Source organism: Molossus molossus, unplaced genomic scaffold, assembly GCF_014108415.1.
Source record: "Molossus molossus isolate mMolMol1 unplaced genomic scaffold, mMolMol1.p scaffold_m16_p_10, whole genome shotgun sequence".
Taxonomy (NCBI): Eukaryota; Metazoa; Chordata; class Mammalia; order Chiroptera; family Molossidae; genus Molossus; species Molossus molossus.
The window spans coordinates 58,535,648-58,555,489 of NW_023425345.1; the positions used below are offsets into that span (position 1 = coordinate 58,535,648).

A 19,842-nucleotide genomic window follows, 5' to 3' on the forward strand; every position below is an offset into this window, starting at 1 on the left:
GCCAGCTGCAAGCACCTTGCTCCCCTAGGACCTGTGCTTCCATCCTTACATCTTCTTTTTCTCACTCTGATCATCCTTTCCCCCTTATATAAAGACCCTGGTGATTATATTGGACCTTCTAGTTAAAGATAATCTCCACATCTCAAAATCCTTAATCACATCTGAAAAGTCCTTTTTGTCATGTAAGGTAAAATATTCACAGGGTCTGGTGATTAGCACATAGACACTTTTGGGGTCGCTATTAGTATTTACTCCAAGATGTTGCCTCACATAATGTAATTGCTCTACAAATAGTTAATTTTGGTGAAAGAAGGAATAGTTAGTGATTGACTACATGATTACTTTCCATGTTGTATTGTTATGTAATTTGTTCTTTTTTTTTTTTTTTTTATCCTCACCCGAGGACATTTTTCCATTTTTTGCACAGATAGAGTGGGAGGGAGAGAGAGGAAGAGAGAGAGAGAGAAACATCGACGTGAAGGGACACATCGAGTGGCTGCCACCCGCACGACCAACCAGGGCCGGGGACAAACTGCAACCAAGGTACATGCCCTTAGCAGGAACCGAACCCGGGTCTCTCCGGACCGCAGGCCGATGCTCTAACCGCTGAGCCAAACCGGCCAGGGCTATTGTTATGTAATTTGTATGATTTATTTAAGATTTGAGTAACAATTAAAATTATAAATATATTTTATCTTTTTCAAAGTAGATTGCACAATCAGTTCGAGAACTTGAATGGATTTCGAGGTTAAAGGAGTTGCTGCTTCTCCTAGGTGTCAAACTCAGTCATTCTCTGGAAGAAAGAAGCCACGACAAGTACGTGTGCTACATAATTTCCCTCTTAAAGTATGAGTCATTGAATAGTTTTCTGATTATTCTCTTCAGATTTTATGACTACTTATACTGACAAATATTTAGGATCAATATTTCCCTGATTTAAAGAATTGAATCACTAAGCTTAAAGATAATCATTACTTGAAAATTTGTCACTGCTTGAATTTAGTTTTATTTTAAAATATTAAGCTTATTATTACTATTTTCTTACTGTTAATTTAAAAATTATCTGTGTATGTCTGCAGAAAATAAAGAAATAGTAGGAAGAAGAAGAAAATATCAATATATATACATTTTGTGTTGGCTAGATAAGAAGAGATTCTAGGCTTCTATTATTAGTTTTATTCTTCTTAACTTTCATAATATCACTGTTGTGTATATTATTAAGTAAGTACAAGTTTAAAGCCACTTTGTTCTGTATCTACCACAAAGTTGGGTATATATAAAGTTTAGTTTGAAATACATAAAAGTGATGTATATTTCCTTGCTGTGCTTATTCCAAATATTGAACATTACTGTTTGTCAATGACCGTGATAAATGTTTTGATAATTTATATCACTCAATACTTACAATAAACCTTTGAGGTAGGATTTAAATTTACCTGCTTTTAAATATGGAAGAACTGATGGACGGACCTGGAGAATATTATGCTAAGTGCAATAAGCTAGTCAGAGAAAGATAAGTATCACATGATCTCATTCATGTGGACTCTAATGAACAGAGTGAACTAACAAGCAAAATAGAGACAGACTCATAGGTAGAGAGCAGATTCATGGGAATGGGGACAGGGCAGGGGTGGAGGAATTGAGCAAAAAGGAAAAAAAAAGAAAGAGCTCATAGATGTGGACAACAGTGTAGTGATTGTGGGGGAAGGAGGTTGGGGAGAGGTGGAAGAGGATATGTAGTGAAAAAAATGAATAGCTATTAACATTAATTAATTAAATATGGAAGAACTGAGGCTCACAGAGAAAAGTGACTTGCCAGGAATTTGAACACCAGTCTGACTTTCAGATCTGTGTTCTCTACTGTGTTCAGCCATCTCCCTTATAACGAGTTGATGCTTTGGGATTCTAATGGTTCACAATACTATGTGTTAAATCTGAAGTATGTGATAGTTTGAATAGAAGCAGTCCTTCTTATTAGTCAAAATATCAAGTACACTATTACAGTCTTTCCTACTGATTGTCTGCTTATCATATTAAGCGTATCATATTACCAACTTTTTTCCTGTTTGCTAGGAAAGGCTCAAGATTTAAGATCTTAAAAAAAAAAAAAAAAGATTTCTAAAATTAACTTTTATTCTTCCCAAATAATATCTTTCTGTATCTTTATGCTTTTATCTCTTTATTAGAACAGTCCAGCTCTGGTGTTGGATTTCAGGGACAAGTTCATGTTTATCTTAGAACTCTAGTTCCTTAAGGAAAATTAACTCCATATATTCAGGTTATTGTTTCTTAGAGTTTAGCATCAAAGTATCACTATTGTAGTTATCAGCTACCATTTCTGGAGTGTTCTGAAGGTGAAATTAAAAGTGAGAAATACATAAACTCTTTTTAAAACAGTATTACTTAATGCTTCAAATACCATTACAAAGATCAACTGATGTATTCATGTAGGAGATTAAAATATATAAAAAAAGTTGTTCAGCCCCACTAATAATTAAGGGAATGAAAATTAATATAATGATATGCTTTTGTGCCTCTATTAAATTAGGGGGAAAATGTAATACTAAGTACTCAGAACTAGAGTTGGTGCATTGTAAATTGGTACCACATTTTTGATAATGAGATTGGCAGTGTGTCTTAAGCTATAGTAGCAATAGAAAAATATTCAGTACCCTGGCCAGTGTCACTCAGTGGATTAAGCATTGTCCAATGGACTGAGAGGTCCCAGTTTAATTCCTGGTCAGGGCACATGCCCGGGGTTGCTCGATCCCCAGTGTGGGGTGTGCAGGAGGCAGCCAGTTGATGTTTCTGTCTCTCCCTTTCCCCCTCTTTAAAAACATCAATAAAAAACATTTAAAAACATATTACATAAAGTATGGTACCACCTTTAGATAGAATATTATGTAGGCATAAAAATAATAATTTTAAGTAATAACAGAAATGGCTTATAATAAAAGGTGAAAAAGACAGTATACCTATGGAAAATGTACAGCACAAAGAGTGAAACCTAACGTAATCTGTGGACTTTGGGTGATAATGTAGGTTCATTGGTTGTAATGATTGTACTGCTCTGGTGGGGGATGTCATTAGGGGGGGAAGCTATGCATGTGTGGTGTCAGGAATATATGGGAAACCTCTGTACCATACACGCAATTTTGCTGTGAACCTAAAACTGTTCTAAAAAATAAACTCTATTAAAAAAAAAAAAAGACAGGACACAAATAATCCAACTTTTTAAATAAAAGGTCAAATAGTAAATGTTTTTGGCTTTAAAGGCTGTGGAGTGGCAGCTACTGAACTCTGCTGTTGGCAGGGAGAACACAGGGGATTTGTTAACAAATGAGCTTGGCTGTGTCCCATAGCACTTTATGTACAAAAACAGAGCTGGAACAGGGTTTGCTGACTCCTGGCCCTAGGTATTCATGAACTGTAATTTATTGGCTAGCACCAAATTGGCTAGCACAAAAGAAAGATAACTGCCATTTAAAAAATATTTATGCCTATGACTTCAGAAGACTCTTTATAAGTCCATTGAAGCACTTTCTGGGGAATAGCAATGATGATCACGACTATGACTGCTACAGCTGTCTTCTATTTAGATTTTCTTACTACACTTAGATGATGTCACAGTGTTTCCAACTACAATTAAGGAAATCTTAGCTGTGGGATGAAAATGTGCTGTTATTTTAGGCTGATATATATACTGATATAGTTTTAATTTTATTACTATATTAAAATTAATTAAATGCAATTAATGTATTACATATTTATTTTTGTTTTATTATTATATATTAAATAAATACTTCCATATAAATAATCACCTTGTGATTTTATATTCTACATGTTGACTATTTATTAGGATAGTACTTAAAAACAATGTCATATTGAAACTGATACAGAGCGGAATTTGTTTTCTCTCACTCTTCTGGTCAGAAGGATGGAACTCAGTTTTGTATATAATCTCTATACTTACTGTCAGAATCACAGACATTACCAGTTAGATGATATTTCAGGATAAGCTGTAAGTGCTGATGGGAGAAGTATTTTCTGTTTTTATTAGTTTGAACTTTTTCTAAGATGCATACATATTTCTTATTACAGTGGCTAAGCTCACTGTAATTTTTTAGTCTTTGCACATTTTTTTTGGCAATAAGATTGAACATTTACAAACATATACATGCATATATTTGTCACTTCCTTGCTTAAATTCTGCACTCTTTTCCCCATAACCTTTAAGACAAGGTCCAAGTTCCTTAACTTGTATTATAATATAACAGCTCTGACCATTACCCTCTCACACTGTGGATTCCAGCCCTTTCCAGCTGCTGACTCTGGCCCGTGGTCTGGTTCAGCACAAGCTGCTCCTCTGGGCTGAAACACTTTTCTCCCTTCTGTCTTCATCCGGCTAACTGTCCTCCTCATCTTTCAGAGATCCACGTAAAGGTAACTTTTTGGTTTTGAAAAAACTTTGTCAATTTCCTAGACTAGGTTGGATACACATGCTATGTGTAGCTTCTCCGTCATAGCACTCATTTTTCACATTCTTGTTTGTTTGAGTAAATGTCTTCTGCAGCAGATGGAGTGCTACGTAGGTAAGAATTATCTGTGTTGCTTATCATTCTATCTCTGTGTCTCAAACATAGTTGGTAGAGGCTTAATACGTATTTCTTATATAAAGTTTACTGAGAAAAGTTGTAATTAGTTTTATTGCATTGATTCATTGCTTATCTTTTAAAGTATAAATGAAGGATACATGCATACTTTTTTTTTTTTTTAATTAAAGCAAGGATGGACTTCCAAATCCCGGGCAATCCAGAATTCTTGCCTCCCTGTGTAAGTCACATTTTTTCACATTTGATCTGTTTAATGGGCAAATATTTATAATACATTAATAAGGAAAAAACAAAGACTAAATTATATATGTATATACACCCATGATTGTGAACCACAGAAAAGTTTATATGCATGCGGATGACCTAAAATTACTATACCAAAATTAAAATAGCTTTTATATAGGATGGTATGATTAAGGGTAATACTTCTCTTATTTTTTATTTTATTTATACTTGTTCTTATATATTCCTGAAAAAGTTTAAATATTACTTTATTTAGAAATTTGTTAAGTTCATTTATTGAAGAAATATATGAAATTTTGCATTTTATAAATAGAATAGTCAAAATGAATTAGATGGGACCTCTACTTTGAGAACTATGACAATTTTATCAGTCTTATTAAAATTACTTTATTTTGCCCAGCCAGTGTGGCTTAGTGGTTGAGCATCAACCCCATGCACCAAGAGGTCACTGGTTCGATTTCCGGTCAGGACACATGCCCAGGTTGTGGGCCTGATCCCCACTGGGGGGCATGCAGGAGGTAGCCAGTCGATGTTCTCTCTCATGTTTCTATCGCTTTCTTTCTCTCTAATATCAATAAAAAAAATAAAAAATAAAAATAAATAAATAAAACAATTTTATTTTGAACCAGAATACATTAACTTATTTTATACTTTGCATTTTTCCCTTTTAAAATTTGGAAGTATATATTTATATATCCTTACAAGTATTTTAGACTACAGGCTTCTTGGAAAATAGAAATTAAAAACTTTATAAGTATTAGGCTGAACCACATGAACTTGGCTAGTATCAGAAATTTCTTGTGGTTCTACATAATAGGTACCTATATGCTCATCTAGAGAAAGAACAGAGCGCTAGATACAAGATGATGAGTATATAACAACAGTCATTCGTATGCTGGTATATGGTTTCAAACAACTGGTTTCCTGAAACTGTACTAGAAGTTGTATATAAATTTTAATTGTTAATTATAAATACTCAAGTATATGTTAAGTTAATTATAAATTTTATTGATATAAAGGATATGTAGCAAGGAATTTACAAGTGCTAATAAAATATATAAACTCTTTATTGTAAATTCCATATAGCCAATTGATTGACACAGAAAGATAAGAAATAATTTTTATATCTGTAGCCAATCTGTGGTTGTAATTGATGAACCAGTGTAGTTCCAACATAAATGTTGGTTGATATTTTTATTTATTGTAGGGTGATGTGAGTAGTTTCTTTGCTGAAGCAAGTAATAGTTTTGAGTACTAGAACAATATTTCTGCTTTTTGTTATTCATAATGTGACAATTAATACACAATATACTTTTAGGTTTAATCTGCATTATTTAACATTTTCTCCACCACTTTTAAAAGTCTCAAAAATCAACAAAATGATAAGTCAAGTTTTGATTCATAGCATTTTGCCAATTTCTGTGTAAATAATTCTACTGTGGTTGATTTCAAGCTGTCTATAGAGCAATATCACTGAACACAGAGTTGAAAAGAGTTGTATACCGTTATATTACTACACAGATATCAATAACCTGTAGGACACAAATCATAGTGAAGGATAGTAAAATCATTAAGAAGTAATGACTTTTGAGTATTTATTACCTTTGTTTTTAATATCACTTATTTAATTATAAACTTATATAATTTTATTTTAAATAATTTTGTGTTGACAACAAGCTCTAAAATTACTGACCATTTAACAAAAGGTAGCATAGCTGGTAGGCATCAGCACACCATTGGCTTCAGTGCACCTTTTTATGTAAGATGCAGCATATATGGTTTACAACTATTAATGTCTCATTTTTAAAAGTTATGGGCTTCATAGATTTTTTTCTTTCAGGGTCCCACGACTTGATTTGGGAAGCCTTGTTGACTCTGATGAGGAGGTAATTTTACTTAGTATTTAATATAATAAACAGTTGAACACAATATTACATGAGGCATATAATAAGTATCATTTAATTTTATTTTTAGGATGATTTTTCATGTATTCCACTTAGTACAGCGCATATTTATTTTGACCCACCAAATTCGTCTTCTGCTCTTGATTGGGTCACACCATGTCAAATACCATATACTCAGCATCATCTAAATGAACTGGTTAGTATTTAGTTGTCATTACCAACATTCTGAATGATAGCGTGCATTTTAGCAGTGTACTCAATCCAGAAATTTTATTATGTATAGTCTATATTTTGTTCAGTTTAAGTATTTTATATATTAACATCCCAAAGAATAATGTTGGTGCAATCCAAGAATTTAAAATTATGGTAGAATATTAGGTCAGATCTTGCAAGTTTGACAATATAAGATTTGTTTCTTGGAAACTGACTAATTTTTAGGCTACTAATATATTATGGAATAAATAAATATACTAATTCCAAGGTATCTTTTTGGGACATATTTATACTTCACACAATATTTTCTGTTATGGACATAAGTTCTGACCAGTATTTTTTGGGGTAGGGCTTGCCTTTATGTCTGTGTTATGTCTCATGTAACTGGCTCTATTCAAGTTCTCATCAGTCTCATTTTGATAAATTGCACCAATAGTACCCTAGTCTGTATCCTGCTACAGTTTCCACCCTGACACTTTACCTCATCCTTTTCCTCTGGGTGAGACCTGGGTATTATCAACAGTTTGCCAGGGTTGTACTGGCTTTATACTGCTTTTGAAGTGGCTGTCCCTTTCTGGCTTTCTGGGACAATAAGTATACCCTAGTGTTTGCTTAACACTTCTTTTAAGTTTCTCATATCCACCGACTTTGTCATGTCTCAGTCCCATGGAAGTGTGGCAGAGGAACAAATAATACCCGAAGATAGAATGTGTTAGTATTCTAGAAATGGCACCCAGTGCTTCTCAGTATTAGTGATCCTTAATTCCTATGCCTATTCTGGAAGAACTGATTGACATGGAGTTTTTCTGGGGCAGGGAAAAAAGGCCTATCTAAAACTCCTAAAAAGAAAGAAAAGTTATTCACTGTCCTCTCAAATTATTTTAGAACCAGGGCTGATTTTCACTGGGGAACAAGGTACAGACTTACTGGCATTGAAGGTCAGTGCGAGTTCTCAGCAATTCCGTCTGCTCTGATCACTCAGCGATGCTGTACAGCCAAACGTTTCGCCTGTCTGCTCTGCTTAGAATATAGATACAGCCGTCTGTTTCTTAGGCATAAATGATAAATCTGTTAATGTTAATAAGGCAAATTAATAATTATTTTTATTTTTTCTGGTGGATAGCACACTTTTTCTTTTTGTCTTAGGAGCAGGACATTATACCTGAAGATTTGCCAGCACCAACAGGCAAATATAGGCTAAAATATCAGCAATACAAAACTGAAATGAAAGAGGCATATAAACAGTATAGTCAGAGAAATGCAGAAAGGACAAAATCAAATATCACACATCAAACATCTCCAAGAGACAAGATAGAAGACAAGGTAATGTATGAGGCTTTATAAAATCCTAATGAAATTTTGAAGAAGAGTACATGTGTTATAGAAACATCTTTCTGTCTGCTATGCCTTACTGTTAGTCCTAATCAGTGTGCCCAGAACCATTCTAAGTATTTTACTTAGATTAACTAGTTTATTTTTCACAACAACCCTAAAGGGTTATTGTTACCATTTTCAGATGTGAACACTCTAGCCATATGACCTAGTCATCTGTTGGAAATTTTTCACTTGCCTTGGGATTGGAAGTAAGACAATATCATACAGCATAGCTGTTTTTCATGTAGTTGTCTTGAACTCTGTCTTACAGTCTAAGTGTTAAAGTTGACAAGTGGTTGCAGATTTTATAGTGACCCTGTTTTATTCTGAAACTATCATTACTCCACAATTGTCTTCTGTCTCGTTTTGGGAGATGTTTTTTTAACATCACGAGTTGCTAAAATTGTTATGCTTTTATTGAATATTAAATAGGTGTCAATTCAATGAGAGCAAAGTAAACATAATGAATTTAAGGACTTTCCAGAAACATACAGGAAAGGTCAATCTTGAATTTTGGAAAGAAAGGTTTGGAAACACAGTTTAGGATACAGCTGGCCGTAAAGAGGAGAACAGTTGTATTCAATTCATAATTCAGTTAACTCTTTATAAAAATAATGTATTTTCAGGGAAGTTTGATGCTTGTATTTGCTTAGCATTTTTCTATAGGTAAAAAGGATTAATTTATAAGTATGTGTGGCATATCAGTTGGTTTTTCTAACCCAGTAGGAATGAACTAGAACTAAATCCTGTGGTGTTTTGCTGAGAGCAAGAGTGATGGGGTTATTAGGTGCCCTTTATCTTAAAACAAGATTCCCAGATCCAAACAATGCACACATGAATAAATATCTAGTGTCTATAATAGTAGGCAGGATACTTTCACAATTCTTTTGCAGCTGATGAGAAGCCGGATTCTGGAAAGACTTTGAAGACCGGGCTGAGAATACTTTCTAACGGATTGGTTGTAGACTTGAGAGAAAGGAAAGATGAAAAATGACCCTAAGGCTTTTGTCTTGAGCAATTGAAGGGATGGGGGAGACCACAAGGGAGTCTGGTTTGGGGAGGTTAAATCTGAGAGACTAAGTGGAAATGCCACTGTTTACCCTTTGTAAAAGTTAAAAACAAGCTGAAACAAAATAGAATTTTCAACCTACACATGATGTAGAACTTTATGTTTAAAAGAAAATCTGACAAATATATTGGCAGGTAAATAAAAAATGTATAAAGTATCCCCATAAATAGATTCCCCAATAGTTAATACACAGGGCTCATTACTCATTTGTTGAAGAAACAGTCATTGAGGGCTCACTGTGTGTGGTCCTGGCCCCAGGGGAACTGCAATAACAGTGGAGGCAAGGTTCCTGCCCTCATGGGGCTTGTAGAGAGAGGCTGGCAATCAAAGGTCATGAAGACAGAGTAGAGTATGAAGTTGGACCTTTCAAGGAAGATTTAAAGTAAGAACAAATCCTGGGGGGAAATGCTTGAAATCAATTATGTTTTTGCTAGTTGCTTTCCTACTGGAACATTCTTGTTGAGTTTAAGAGAGTATAAGCACAACTTATATTCAGAGAAAAATACAGTGTTTATCTCTTTAAGACCCCAAAGGATCTTTATCTCAAAGGATACACCCCATCTTTTAGTACTTTACCGCTAAACTTAATTTTATAAAGGAGTGGGCATGCCCACATTTATTAACTTTACAAAGACTCAAATGGACAATAATAGCTACAATAGTTACTACCTTCTATTTCATGCTTTCTGTATGTCAGGTACTTTTTAAGTGTTAGACCTGTGTCATCTCATTTGATCTTTGTCCGTGTGTGTTTGTGAAGTGGTTACTATTATTGATTCCCATTTCCATGAGTAAACCAAGGCACAGAGAGGTCATCTCAGTAGAAAGAGGAAGAACTGGATCCAACAGGAAATCTGCTCACCAGAGCCTGGACCGTTTGCCCCCCCCGGAAGGAACCACCGATGTGTTTAGTGGTTCTTTAATCCTCTCTTTTGTTAAGAACAAATATTCAAAGTAAGTGTATGAGTTCATATATTGCTTTCGTGTATAGTGTGCCCCAGGGGAAGCAGCAGTGACGGGTGACCTTACGACCCTGGACAGGAAAGCCCTCTTACAGCAGTGCTTCGCAGCCAGCCCTCGCCGCGTTCCGCAGAGTACCGGAAAATCTGACGCTGTAAGTTAGCAGTACGTTTACTTGTTTGATAAGCCAGTAAGATAATTGGCCCTGCAAGATTTTACAGACTTACAATTGAATGAATAATTTCAACAATTAAATTTGGACTGAGATGAACTTTCATTAATGTGCAAATTGAGTCCTCAGTTTTATAAATGATTGATGTTTGGTGTATTTACTGTGGAGAAAATGACTTGAATCTTTGAGAGCTTGTAAACATTTTGTTTAAAATGTTCCAAATGTTAATTGGCTTATATTTATGTCAGTGGGCTTATTTGGCATTGACCCTCCTCCAAAGAAGTCTGGATTTTCTGTTTTCATAGTCAGAAGCTAAGAAAACTAGAGAAATTCAGAGCAGTTAAAGAACAAGAGTAAAGTAAATGCTCTATAGGGAAAAGGAAACAAACCTTTAGACTCTCAATATTAACTATATTATATCTTTTATAAAGTCAATTATATTGTTTGATGAGTATTACTTGGACCAGTTCTGGTACAAATAGATAATTACATAATTTCTCTTTTTTTCACATTAAAAAAATACTTTATTTCTTTAATACAAGTAGTTTATTTCATGTTATTTACCTTTTAATAATTAAATTTATTGGGGTGACATAGGTTAATAAAATTATATAGATTTCAAGTGTGCCATTCTGTGATACATCATCTGTTTATTGCATTGTGTGCCCACCACCCATCAAAACCAGCTGCTTGAAGTTGGAGTCCACTGGCCTCTCCAGACACCCCCAGGTGATGAGAATCTTAGGCTCATCTGTAATGGATTGATGGCCTGCCAGTGTGTGTTGGCTCAAAAGTTGGGAAAACCCTGGTTTAGATAGACTAAATAATAATAAAGCAATATGGATTTAGCCAGTTATATTTTCATTATCATTGAGGGGAAATTTAATATATATTAATTTGGGTCACACTCATCCAGAATCACTATCCTCTGAACTGACAGCTATGTGTAATCAGCCTCGACCAGGCGGATGGATTTTCTGAGAATGTCCCAAGTTGCTGCTTGTTGTAATTCTTTTACTAAAAGGACATGCACTTTCTTTTCTATGCCTATTATTATTTACATATTTATAGTTAATAGAATAAGGAATATTAGCAGGATCGTTCTAAAAATAAAGAAGCTGCCTTGGATGGTTTGGCTCAGCAGTTAGAGTGTCGTCCCATGGACCAAAGACTCATGGATTTGATTCCAGGTCAAGTGCATGTACTTCGGTTGTAGGTTTGATCCCTGGCACTGGTCAGTCGTGTGGGAGGTAACCAACTGATGTGTCTCTCTCACATCATTGTTTTTTTTCTCCCACTCTATCTGAAAATCAATGGAGAAATATCCTCGGGTGAGGATTAAAAAATAAATGAAGAAAGTAAAAATAAGGAAGCTAATTTATAAGGCAAAATAGTGTCTAAAATTAGGCTTTTTGGATATGTGTCTAAAGTCATTGTTGAAATGCATGTCAACAATAATTAAGGTCCATTGAGTATTGTTCTTGATATAATCCAAAGCCATCGGGTGTTAGTGGATTTCTTTTCCTTACAATTACTTCATTAGTGGCAATATATCTAAATTCACTGTCAAGGACATTTTACTTGATTGTGGTAGCACTCATTTATCTGTGTTTGCCAAGGAAATGCTTACGTAAGTAAACTTTGAATGCATCAAAAATTAATATTTATTTGTTTTTAAAATGTAGATGGCAACTTTTTAGTTTAATTTTTAACTACCTTACTGGACAACAGAAGCAATGAGTGTGTGGTTTTTATGTTCATCTCTTCTAGTTTGCTTGTCCTTTTTCAGTGTTAGCAGATTCTTTGCACCAGTGTTGCTTCTGCTTCTAATCTGCTCCACGTGTGTACAGACCTCGACGTCCGTGTGCCCGAGGGCAGTCCTCACCTTTCCTGCAAGGTGTGAGCCGCCGTTAATGTGAAGGGCTACGGCTGGCTTTCTGCATGGGCTCTGTATTTATTAATCTCACCTCTTTTGCTTGCTTCTGGGTTTTACATCTGTGTTCTGGTTGATCTTTTTTGTATATAATTTTATGTTTTAGTCAGTGTCTACTTTCTGAATCACCCTTTGATAAAAAATGTACCTGGCTTTACCTGTAAGTTACACACTTATAACTTCTTAAAAATCATTACAGAATCATAAAAAAATTGTTATAAAGTGTCACAAACTTAAGAACTCAGGACGTGGTTATATATTAAATGATATGGACTCTATATGGGTTATATTTGGAGGGGTAAAGTATATATCATAAATTTCTACCAAACCCGAATCTAAATTCAATTATAGACTAACTTTTAAATGACTGTGCCCAGCTCTTCCAGGTTTTTTAGGCATTTCCATGTTTTGTTTCTATAATATGCCTTTAGTTATTCTTATTTGAATTTTGTGTTAAATAGTGTACTCGCTAAAGTTACAAAAACTCTGTCTTAAGTAGCAGAACCTTTCTCAATTTCCTTTATTGGAGTGATCAATGGGGATGGATGACAGTAATTTATATTTAAAAAAAAAATAGAACAGGTTTTATTGGACTTATTAAATTTTTTAACCTTTTTTATTTACCCTTCAAAAGCAACGGTTTAGTGATTATAGCTACATGATGATGTAATTGGAATTGAGTGATTACAGATTAGTTGGATGTGACCTAAAATGCAGTAAAAATACTTCTGGAAAAGCAAAACATAATCTGAAGATAGTCAAAACACTAATTGAGAAAAGTTGATCAAGAATTATTAATGACTTTACATGCATAGAAATTATTATGCTTTTAACGATAGGAGGCTTTTGTTAGATTTTTGGATCTTTTATATAGGGTCAGTGGTTCCAATTCAGCTTCAGCTTCACGTACTGGGATTGGTATATATTTTAGGATTCTCTTGTTAACCATAGTATTATTCTGCTTTATGGACAGTGTGATTTTCTTTATTTTTTCACCTCTTAGGAAATTGTGGCCGCCGAGAAGAAGAAACAGATTGTTGCAGAGCAAGTGATGATAGACCTCCTGTCCAGGTGACAGTTAGTCACTGGTGATGGAAATCCATTAAGAAAGTTTTGTTAACATTTTTAAAAATTCCTGACAATCCACATCCTTGCCCAGTCAACAAGTTGATAACTCAGACATTCCCAAACTTTCTCTCTCCAATGTTCTCTTAGTGTTTCAGTACTTTTTTCCACAGCTCTCCTAGGCCAATAGAAAAGCCTATTATTTCCACTTATTAAGTATTTGTATCTAAACAACTTAATGAGTATGTACTTCCTAACTATTTAATGGCTATTTGAATATATATATATATATATATATATATATATATATATGTGTGTGTGTGTGTGTATACACATAGATACATACACACACACACGAAAAGAAAATGTATTTTTTTATTCTTAAATAGCATAGTTACCTACTAATGGGATGTATGCACCTTTTTGGACACTGCGTGGTCTATGAAGCCTTGGGACTGTTTAGGATGCTGCCACCCTCACTCTCTATTCCGTATGGCACTTGCTTTTACGACAGGGCTGTAAAAAGCCCAGCTTTGCAAAGATGATATATCATTGAAGGAGTGTATCTTATTGAAACTGTGAATTACTTTGAGCTAGTAGTTCATGTGGTGTCCAATAAATATCAAATACTGTATTTCCCTCAAAAATTAAAAATATCCTACAGCGTCCCTGGGAGTTCCCTGGGACACCCCAGAGTGACTTGGTATACAGTTTGGGAACCATGGAACCAACTATAAGAATTGTAAAATGTAATCTAAGTTTCATAATCCTTAGAAAACTATATAAAGTTTTAGCACCTGCCATGCTAAATGATATGACAATATGTAAATATTGCAAGGTTTCAGGAGAAACTGGAATTAGTCTACATTTTCCAGGAAGAAGTAAGACAAATTTAGCTTTGAAAAAATGTCTTTCATTAGGTGGCAGAGAAAAAGAATTATATTCTACATGCATGTTTTTCAGTAAATTGTTTGAAATAATTAATTATACTTACAGTCTTCAGCATATCTCCTTTCATTAGCTCATGAACTAACTTTAGTAATATTTCCACCCTACCATGTCTCCACAGGTAATCGTTCATTTAATATCTGACATATATAAGTCTGATAGCAGTGTAAATTTGAATTCATATATGGGCTTTTTCAACAGCTTACAAATATGTTAATGCTAGCACAATAAATTATTCCAGTTGATTGTCAGACTTTGTGTTTTGTTGCATAGGGCTGTCATCAGTGATCCAGAACAAAATTTAACCACTGAGAAACAAGAAGGTGCTTGTATCTTTCCGGATTCAAATATAACACCTCTTCGATTTAGGAAAAGAACACTACACGAAACAAAGTAAGATGAGTTTACTTGTATAAATTGAGGATGCTGCATTTATGCATGTATTTTTTAAATGTTATTATGTGTTCAACTAAAAAGTTTTTTACTTTTTGCTATTGAAAAGAAAGTGGATTTTTGGAGTTTAGATTCCAGTTCTTCCACTTTAAGATATTGGCATAAAGTTTGCCCTCTGGGTTTTCTATTTATAATTTAGGAATAACAGCCACAACTTTAGGAGATTATATATCTCTATCTGTGTAAAATATACAATATAGCAACAGACATTGGTATGTATACAATATGTATTGGCTGAATCTCATTAATATAATACATTCAAAGTTAGTGTTGTTTAAAAGTTATTATTTTGCATTTTACTTTGTAGCTTACAAAATCTTTAGATTGTTGTAGACTTTCACAGTCCTCTGGTGTATTTCACTCAGATTGCTCAACAAGTTCTCCGACTGCAGACATCTAGCTTCAGCTTTAACGAGCAGAGCAAATCCACCAGTTCCTGTAGTGATTCTTTTATATTTTCAGACAGCTGTAATTGTCGGGCAGTTACTGTCTTATAATTTTTATCTTTTTGTCTTATTCTTATTTTCTGGAACCTTTGATTTTCATAACTTTAAATATTTGAATGTGTCATGTATTAATTTCCTATTGCTGCTATAACACATTACCACAAACTGTTTTAAAACAACATACATTGATTCTCATTCAGTTCTAGAGGTCAGAAGCCTGAAGTCAGGGTCTTGACAGGGCGCATTCTTCTGGAGGCTTCCGGGAAGAATCGGGTTTCTTGCCCTTTTCATCCTCTAGAGGCTGCCTTCATTCCTTGGCTCATGGCCCCTTCTTCCGTCTCCAAAGCCAGCAAGGGCCGGGCAAGCCTTTTCCGTGTGATCTCACCCTGACACTTTTGTGTATCATCTATACCTGTGCTCCCCTGTTATAAAAACCCATGTGATTTATGGCACTGAGCCTCCCTGGGTAATCTCTTCATCTCTGAATCTTTAATCACATCTGCAAAGTCCTTTTACTGTACTATGTATGTTAACGTGTTTGTTTACATGTTCCAAGGATTAGGACATGAATATCTCAGAGGACCATCATTCAGCTATCACATGTCTAAATGTCTTTTTTTAAAGTAAACTTTTGCCCTGGCCAGTTTGGCTCAGCAGTTAGAGCGTCAGCCTGCGGTCTGGAGAGACCCGGGTTCGGTTCCCGCTAAGGGCATGTACTTCGGTTGCAGTTTGTCCCCGGCCCTGGTTGGTCATGCGGGTGGCAGCCACTCGATGTGTCCCTTCACGTCGATGTTTCTCTCTCTCTCCCTTCCTCTCTCTCCCTCCCACTCTATCTGTACAAAAAATGGAAAAATATCCTCGGGTGAGGATAAAAATAAATAAGTAAACTTTTATTGAAATATAACATTCACAAAGTGAACACGCTTTAAGTGTACAGCATATGAATTTTCGCAACCTGAACAAGTTTCTAGATCAAGAAATAGAATGCTACCAGTCTCCCAGTGCCCACCTCTTGTGCTGTTTCGCAGTTACTGTCTGTTCCTCTGCCACAGTGGGTCGATCTCTCTGTCCTACTGGCATAGATTATATACTTAAATGAAACCACAAAATTTAGACTCTGTATCTGGCTTCTTTTGTTCAACGTGATGATGTTTGCACTTTTTACCCATGTTATTATTTGTAGGAGTCCTTTATTTTCATTGCTGTACAGTATTTCATCGTGTAAATATACCTCAATTTATTTATATACAGATATTTATGGACATTTGACTCTTTATGAACGGTGTTGCCATGAAGTTTTTGCATGCCTTTTTGTGAACTTATGTACTTGTTTCTGCTTAGTACCTACTTTGAAGTGGAATCGCTGGGCCATTTAGTATGTATATATTCAGCTTTAAAAAATATTGCCAAATAGTTTTCCAAAGTAGTTGTTGCAGTGAACATTACCACCAGTAGTAGGAATAGGGTGCTAGTTGCATCACTATTTGCTCATGCTTGGTATTTTCTATATTTTTTTAGTTTTTATGGGGGTATATTTGTAATTTTTAAAAAAAGTCCTCACCTGAGGATATTCCTCCATTTATCTTCAGATAAAGTGGGAGGGAGGGAGAGAGAGAGAGAGAGAGAAAGAGAGAGAAAAACATCAATGTTAGAGAGACACATCAAATGGTTGCCTCCCTCATGACCCCGACCAGGGCCGAGGACTGAGCCACAACTGAGATATGTGCCCTTGGCCACAATCGAACCTGCAACTCTTTGATCAGTAGGCCGACACTCTGACTGCTGAGCCACACCAGCCAGGTCATGTATATGTAATTTTAATTTACATTTTACTGGAGAATAATGAAGTTTGGCACTTTTACATATATTTATTGGTCATGTAATTATATTCTTATATGAAACTTCCCTTCAAATCTATTGGCTTATCTTTTTCACATTGATTATGAAACTTATTTATATATTCTAGTTACAAGTTTTTGTTCAGTTGTATATGTTGGACATATATATTCCTACACTGTGGTTACCTTTACATTCTCTTGATCAGAGTTCTTAATTTCACTGTAGACGAGTTTGCCATTCTTTCCATTTGCTGTTCATGTCCTTTGCATCTTCTTGAAGATATCTCTGCCAAACACAAACTCTATCTCTGACTTACTCTGCCATTTATGTCATATATGAAGTTGTTATAAATGCATGGTAGGTTTCTAGGCTTTTTCTTTAGTCTCATCTACCTGTAATATTTTATTGCACCTATATAATTCTATATTAATTAGTATTGCTTTATATTTTTTAAACTCATCTTTATTGTTGACTGTATTACAGATGTTTCCCCCTTTCTTCTTCCATTGACCCCCTCCTCCCTAGTCCTTCCCCCGTCCTGCCTTCCCCACACTATTGTCGGTGTCCATTGGTTGTGCATATATGCATAAAAGTTCTTTGGTTTATCTCATACTGCCTTCTTTCCCTCCTTCCCTTTGAGGTTCATCAGTCCAACAAAAAATTTGTACTTGTTAATTCCTTTATCTTTTTCATCTCTCCCCCCAGCCCCCACCCATCTGGCAAGCAACAAAACGTTCTCTGTATCTATGAGTCTGTTTCTGTTCTGCTTGCTCATTTTGTTTGTAGATTCAATTGTTGATAGATATGTATTAATTGCCGTTTTATTGTTCATATTTTTGTTCTTCTTTGCCTTCAAGAAGACCCTTCAACATTTCATATAATACTGGTTTGGTGGTGATGAATTCCTTTAGCTTGTTTTTTGTCTGGGAAACTCTTGATATGTCCATCGATTCTAAATGATAGCTTTGCACGATAGAGTAATCTTGGTTGTAGGTCATTGCTTTTCATCACCTTGAATATCTCTTACCACTCCTTTCTGGCCTGCAAAGTTTCTTTTTTTTTGTTATCCTCACTGGAGGACTTTTTTCCATTTTTTGTTCAGATAGAGTGGGAGGGAGAGAGAGAGAGAGAAACATCGATGTGAAAGGGACACATCGAGTGGTTGCCACCTGCATGACCCAATCAGGGCCAGGGGCAAACTGCAACCGAGGTATGTGCCCTTAGTGGGAACCGATCCCAGGTCTCTCTAGAATGATGCTCTAACCGGCTGAGCCAAACCGGCCAGGGCACAAAGTTACTTTTGAGAAATCAACTGACAATCTTATGGGAGCTCCTTTATAGGGAACATACTGCTTTTCTCTCGCTGCTTTTAAGATTCTCTCTTTGTATTTAACCTTTGGCATTTTGATGATGATGTGTCTTGGTGTGGGCCTCTTGGGGTTCATCTTGTTTGGGACTCTCTGTGCTTCCTAGATTTGTATGTCTGTTCCTTCACCAAGTTAGGGAAGTTTTCTGTCATTATTGTTTCAAATAGTTTTTTAATTTCTTGCTCTCTCTCTTCTCCTTCAGGCATCCCTATGATGTGAATGTTGGCACGCTTGAAGTTGTCCCAGAGGTTTCTTTCACTATCCTCATTTATTTTTATTCTTTTTTCTTTTTGCTGTTCTGGTTGGGTGTTTTCTGCTTCCTTATATTCCATATTGATGATTTGCTTCTTGGCTTTTTCTACTCTATTATTGATTCCCTGTAAATTATTCTTTATTTCAGTTAGTGCATCCTTAATTTCTGACTGGTCCTTTTTGATGTTGTCGATGTTCTCACTAAGTTCCTTGGCGGTCTCCTTAAGTTCCCTGAAGGTCTCACCAAGTTTCTTGAGCAACCTTATAACCTGTGTTTTGAACTCTGCATCTAATTGATTGCTTATCTCCATTTTGTTTAATTCTTTTCTTGGAGTATTGTTCTTTTCTTTCATTTGGGATATGTTTCTTTGTCTCCTAATTTTGGCTGCTTCCCTGTAGTTGATTCTATGTATTAGGTAGAGTTGCTATGTCTCCTAGGCTTCAAGGGTGGCCTATTGTTGTAGGTGTCCTGTAGGATCCAGTGGCACAGCCTCCCTGATCACCCCAGCTGGGCCCTCGTGGTGCACCCCTAGTGTGGACTGTATACCTGTCTGTTGTAATTGAGCCTTAATTGCTGTTGGCATGTCGATGGGAGGGATTTACTCAGGCTGGTCATCTGCAAAGATTGGTTGTGCCCACTGACCACAGGCCTGTCATTACCTTGGAGGATCAGCTGGGCAGGGGCCCACCACACAGAGCAAGACTTACTTCAGCAGGGCGCTGGTACCCACTGAGTCCACTCATTGAGTGTGTCACTTGTGGAGGTGGTTGGGTGGTGGTGTATCGATGTGGTCTGAAGCTGTCCACTGGGTGTGCTGGCTCTGGGGTAAGGTCAGAAACTGCTTGTGTTCTATCCATGGCCACCTGGCATAAACTACAAAGTGATCTGCAGGTGGCTACTTCTTGTGCTGGGCTTGGAGGTGCACAGGAAAAGCCAATTTGTGTACCAAGGCTGGTTGCTTCTAGTGTCAGGCCTGGGGCCACTGAACGA

At 35.8% G+C, this 19,842-nt stretch overlaps 1 protein-coding gene across 1 annotated transcript in view; it reads left to right on the forward strand.

The window, feature by feature from the left end:
* The first annotated feature begins 735 nt into the window (after positions 1-735).
* Positions 736-19,842, forward strand: part of CAPS2 (calcyphosine 2) — a 44,188-nt gene continuing 25,081 nt past the window's right edge. Inside the window, exons 1-7 of the mRNA XM_036252549.1 lie at positions 736-816; positions 4,784-4,833; positions 6,697-6,742; positions 6,831-6,956; positions 8,120-8,296; positions 10,408-10,530; positions 13,485-13,552. Coding sequence (XP_036108442.1) covers positions 736-816; positions 4,784-4,833; positions 6,697-6,742; positions 6,831-6,956; positions 8,120-8,296; positions 10,408-10,530; positions 13,485-13,552 — 671 coding nt within the window. The remainder of the gene's footprint in view (positions 817-4,783; positions 4,834-6,696; positions 6,743-6,830; positions 6,957-8,119; positions 8,297-10,407; positions 10,531-13,484; positions 13,553-19,842) is intronic.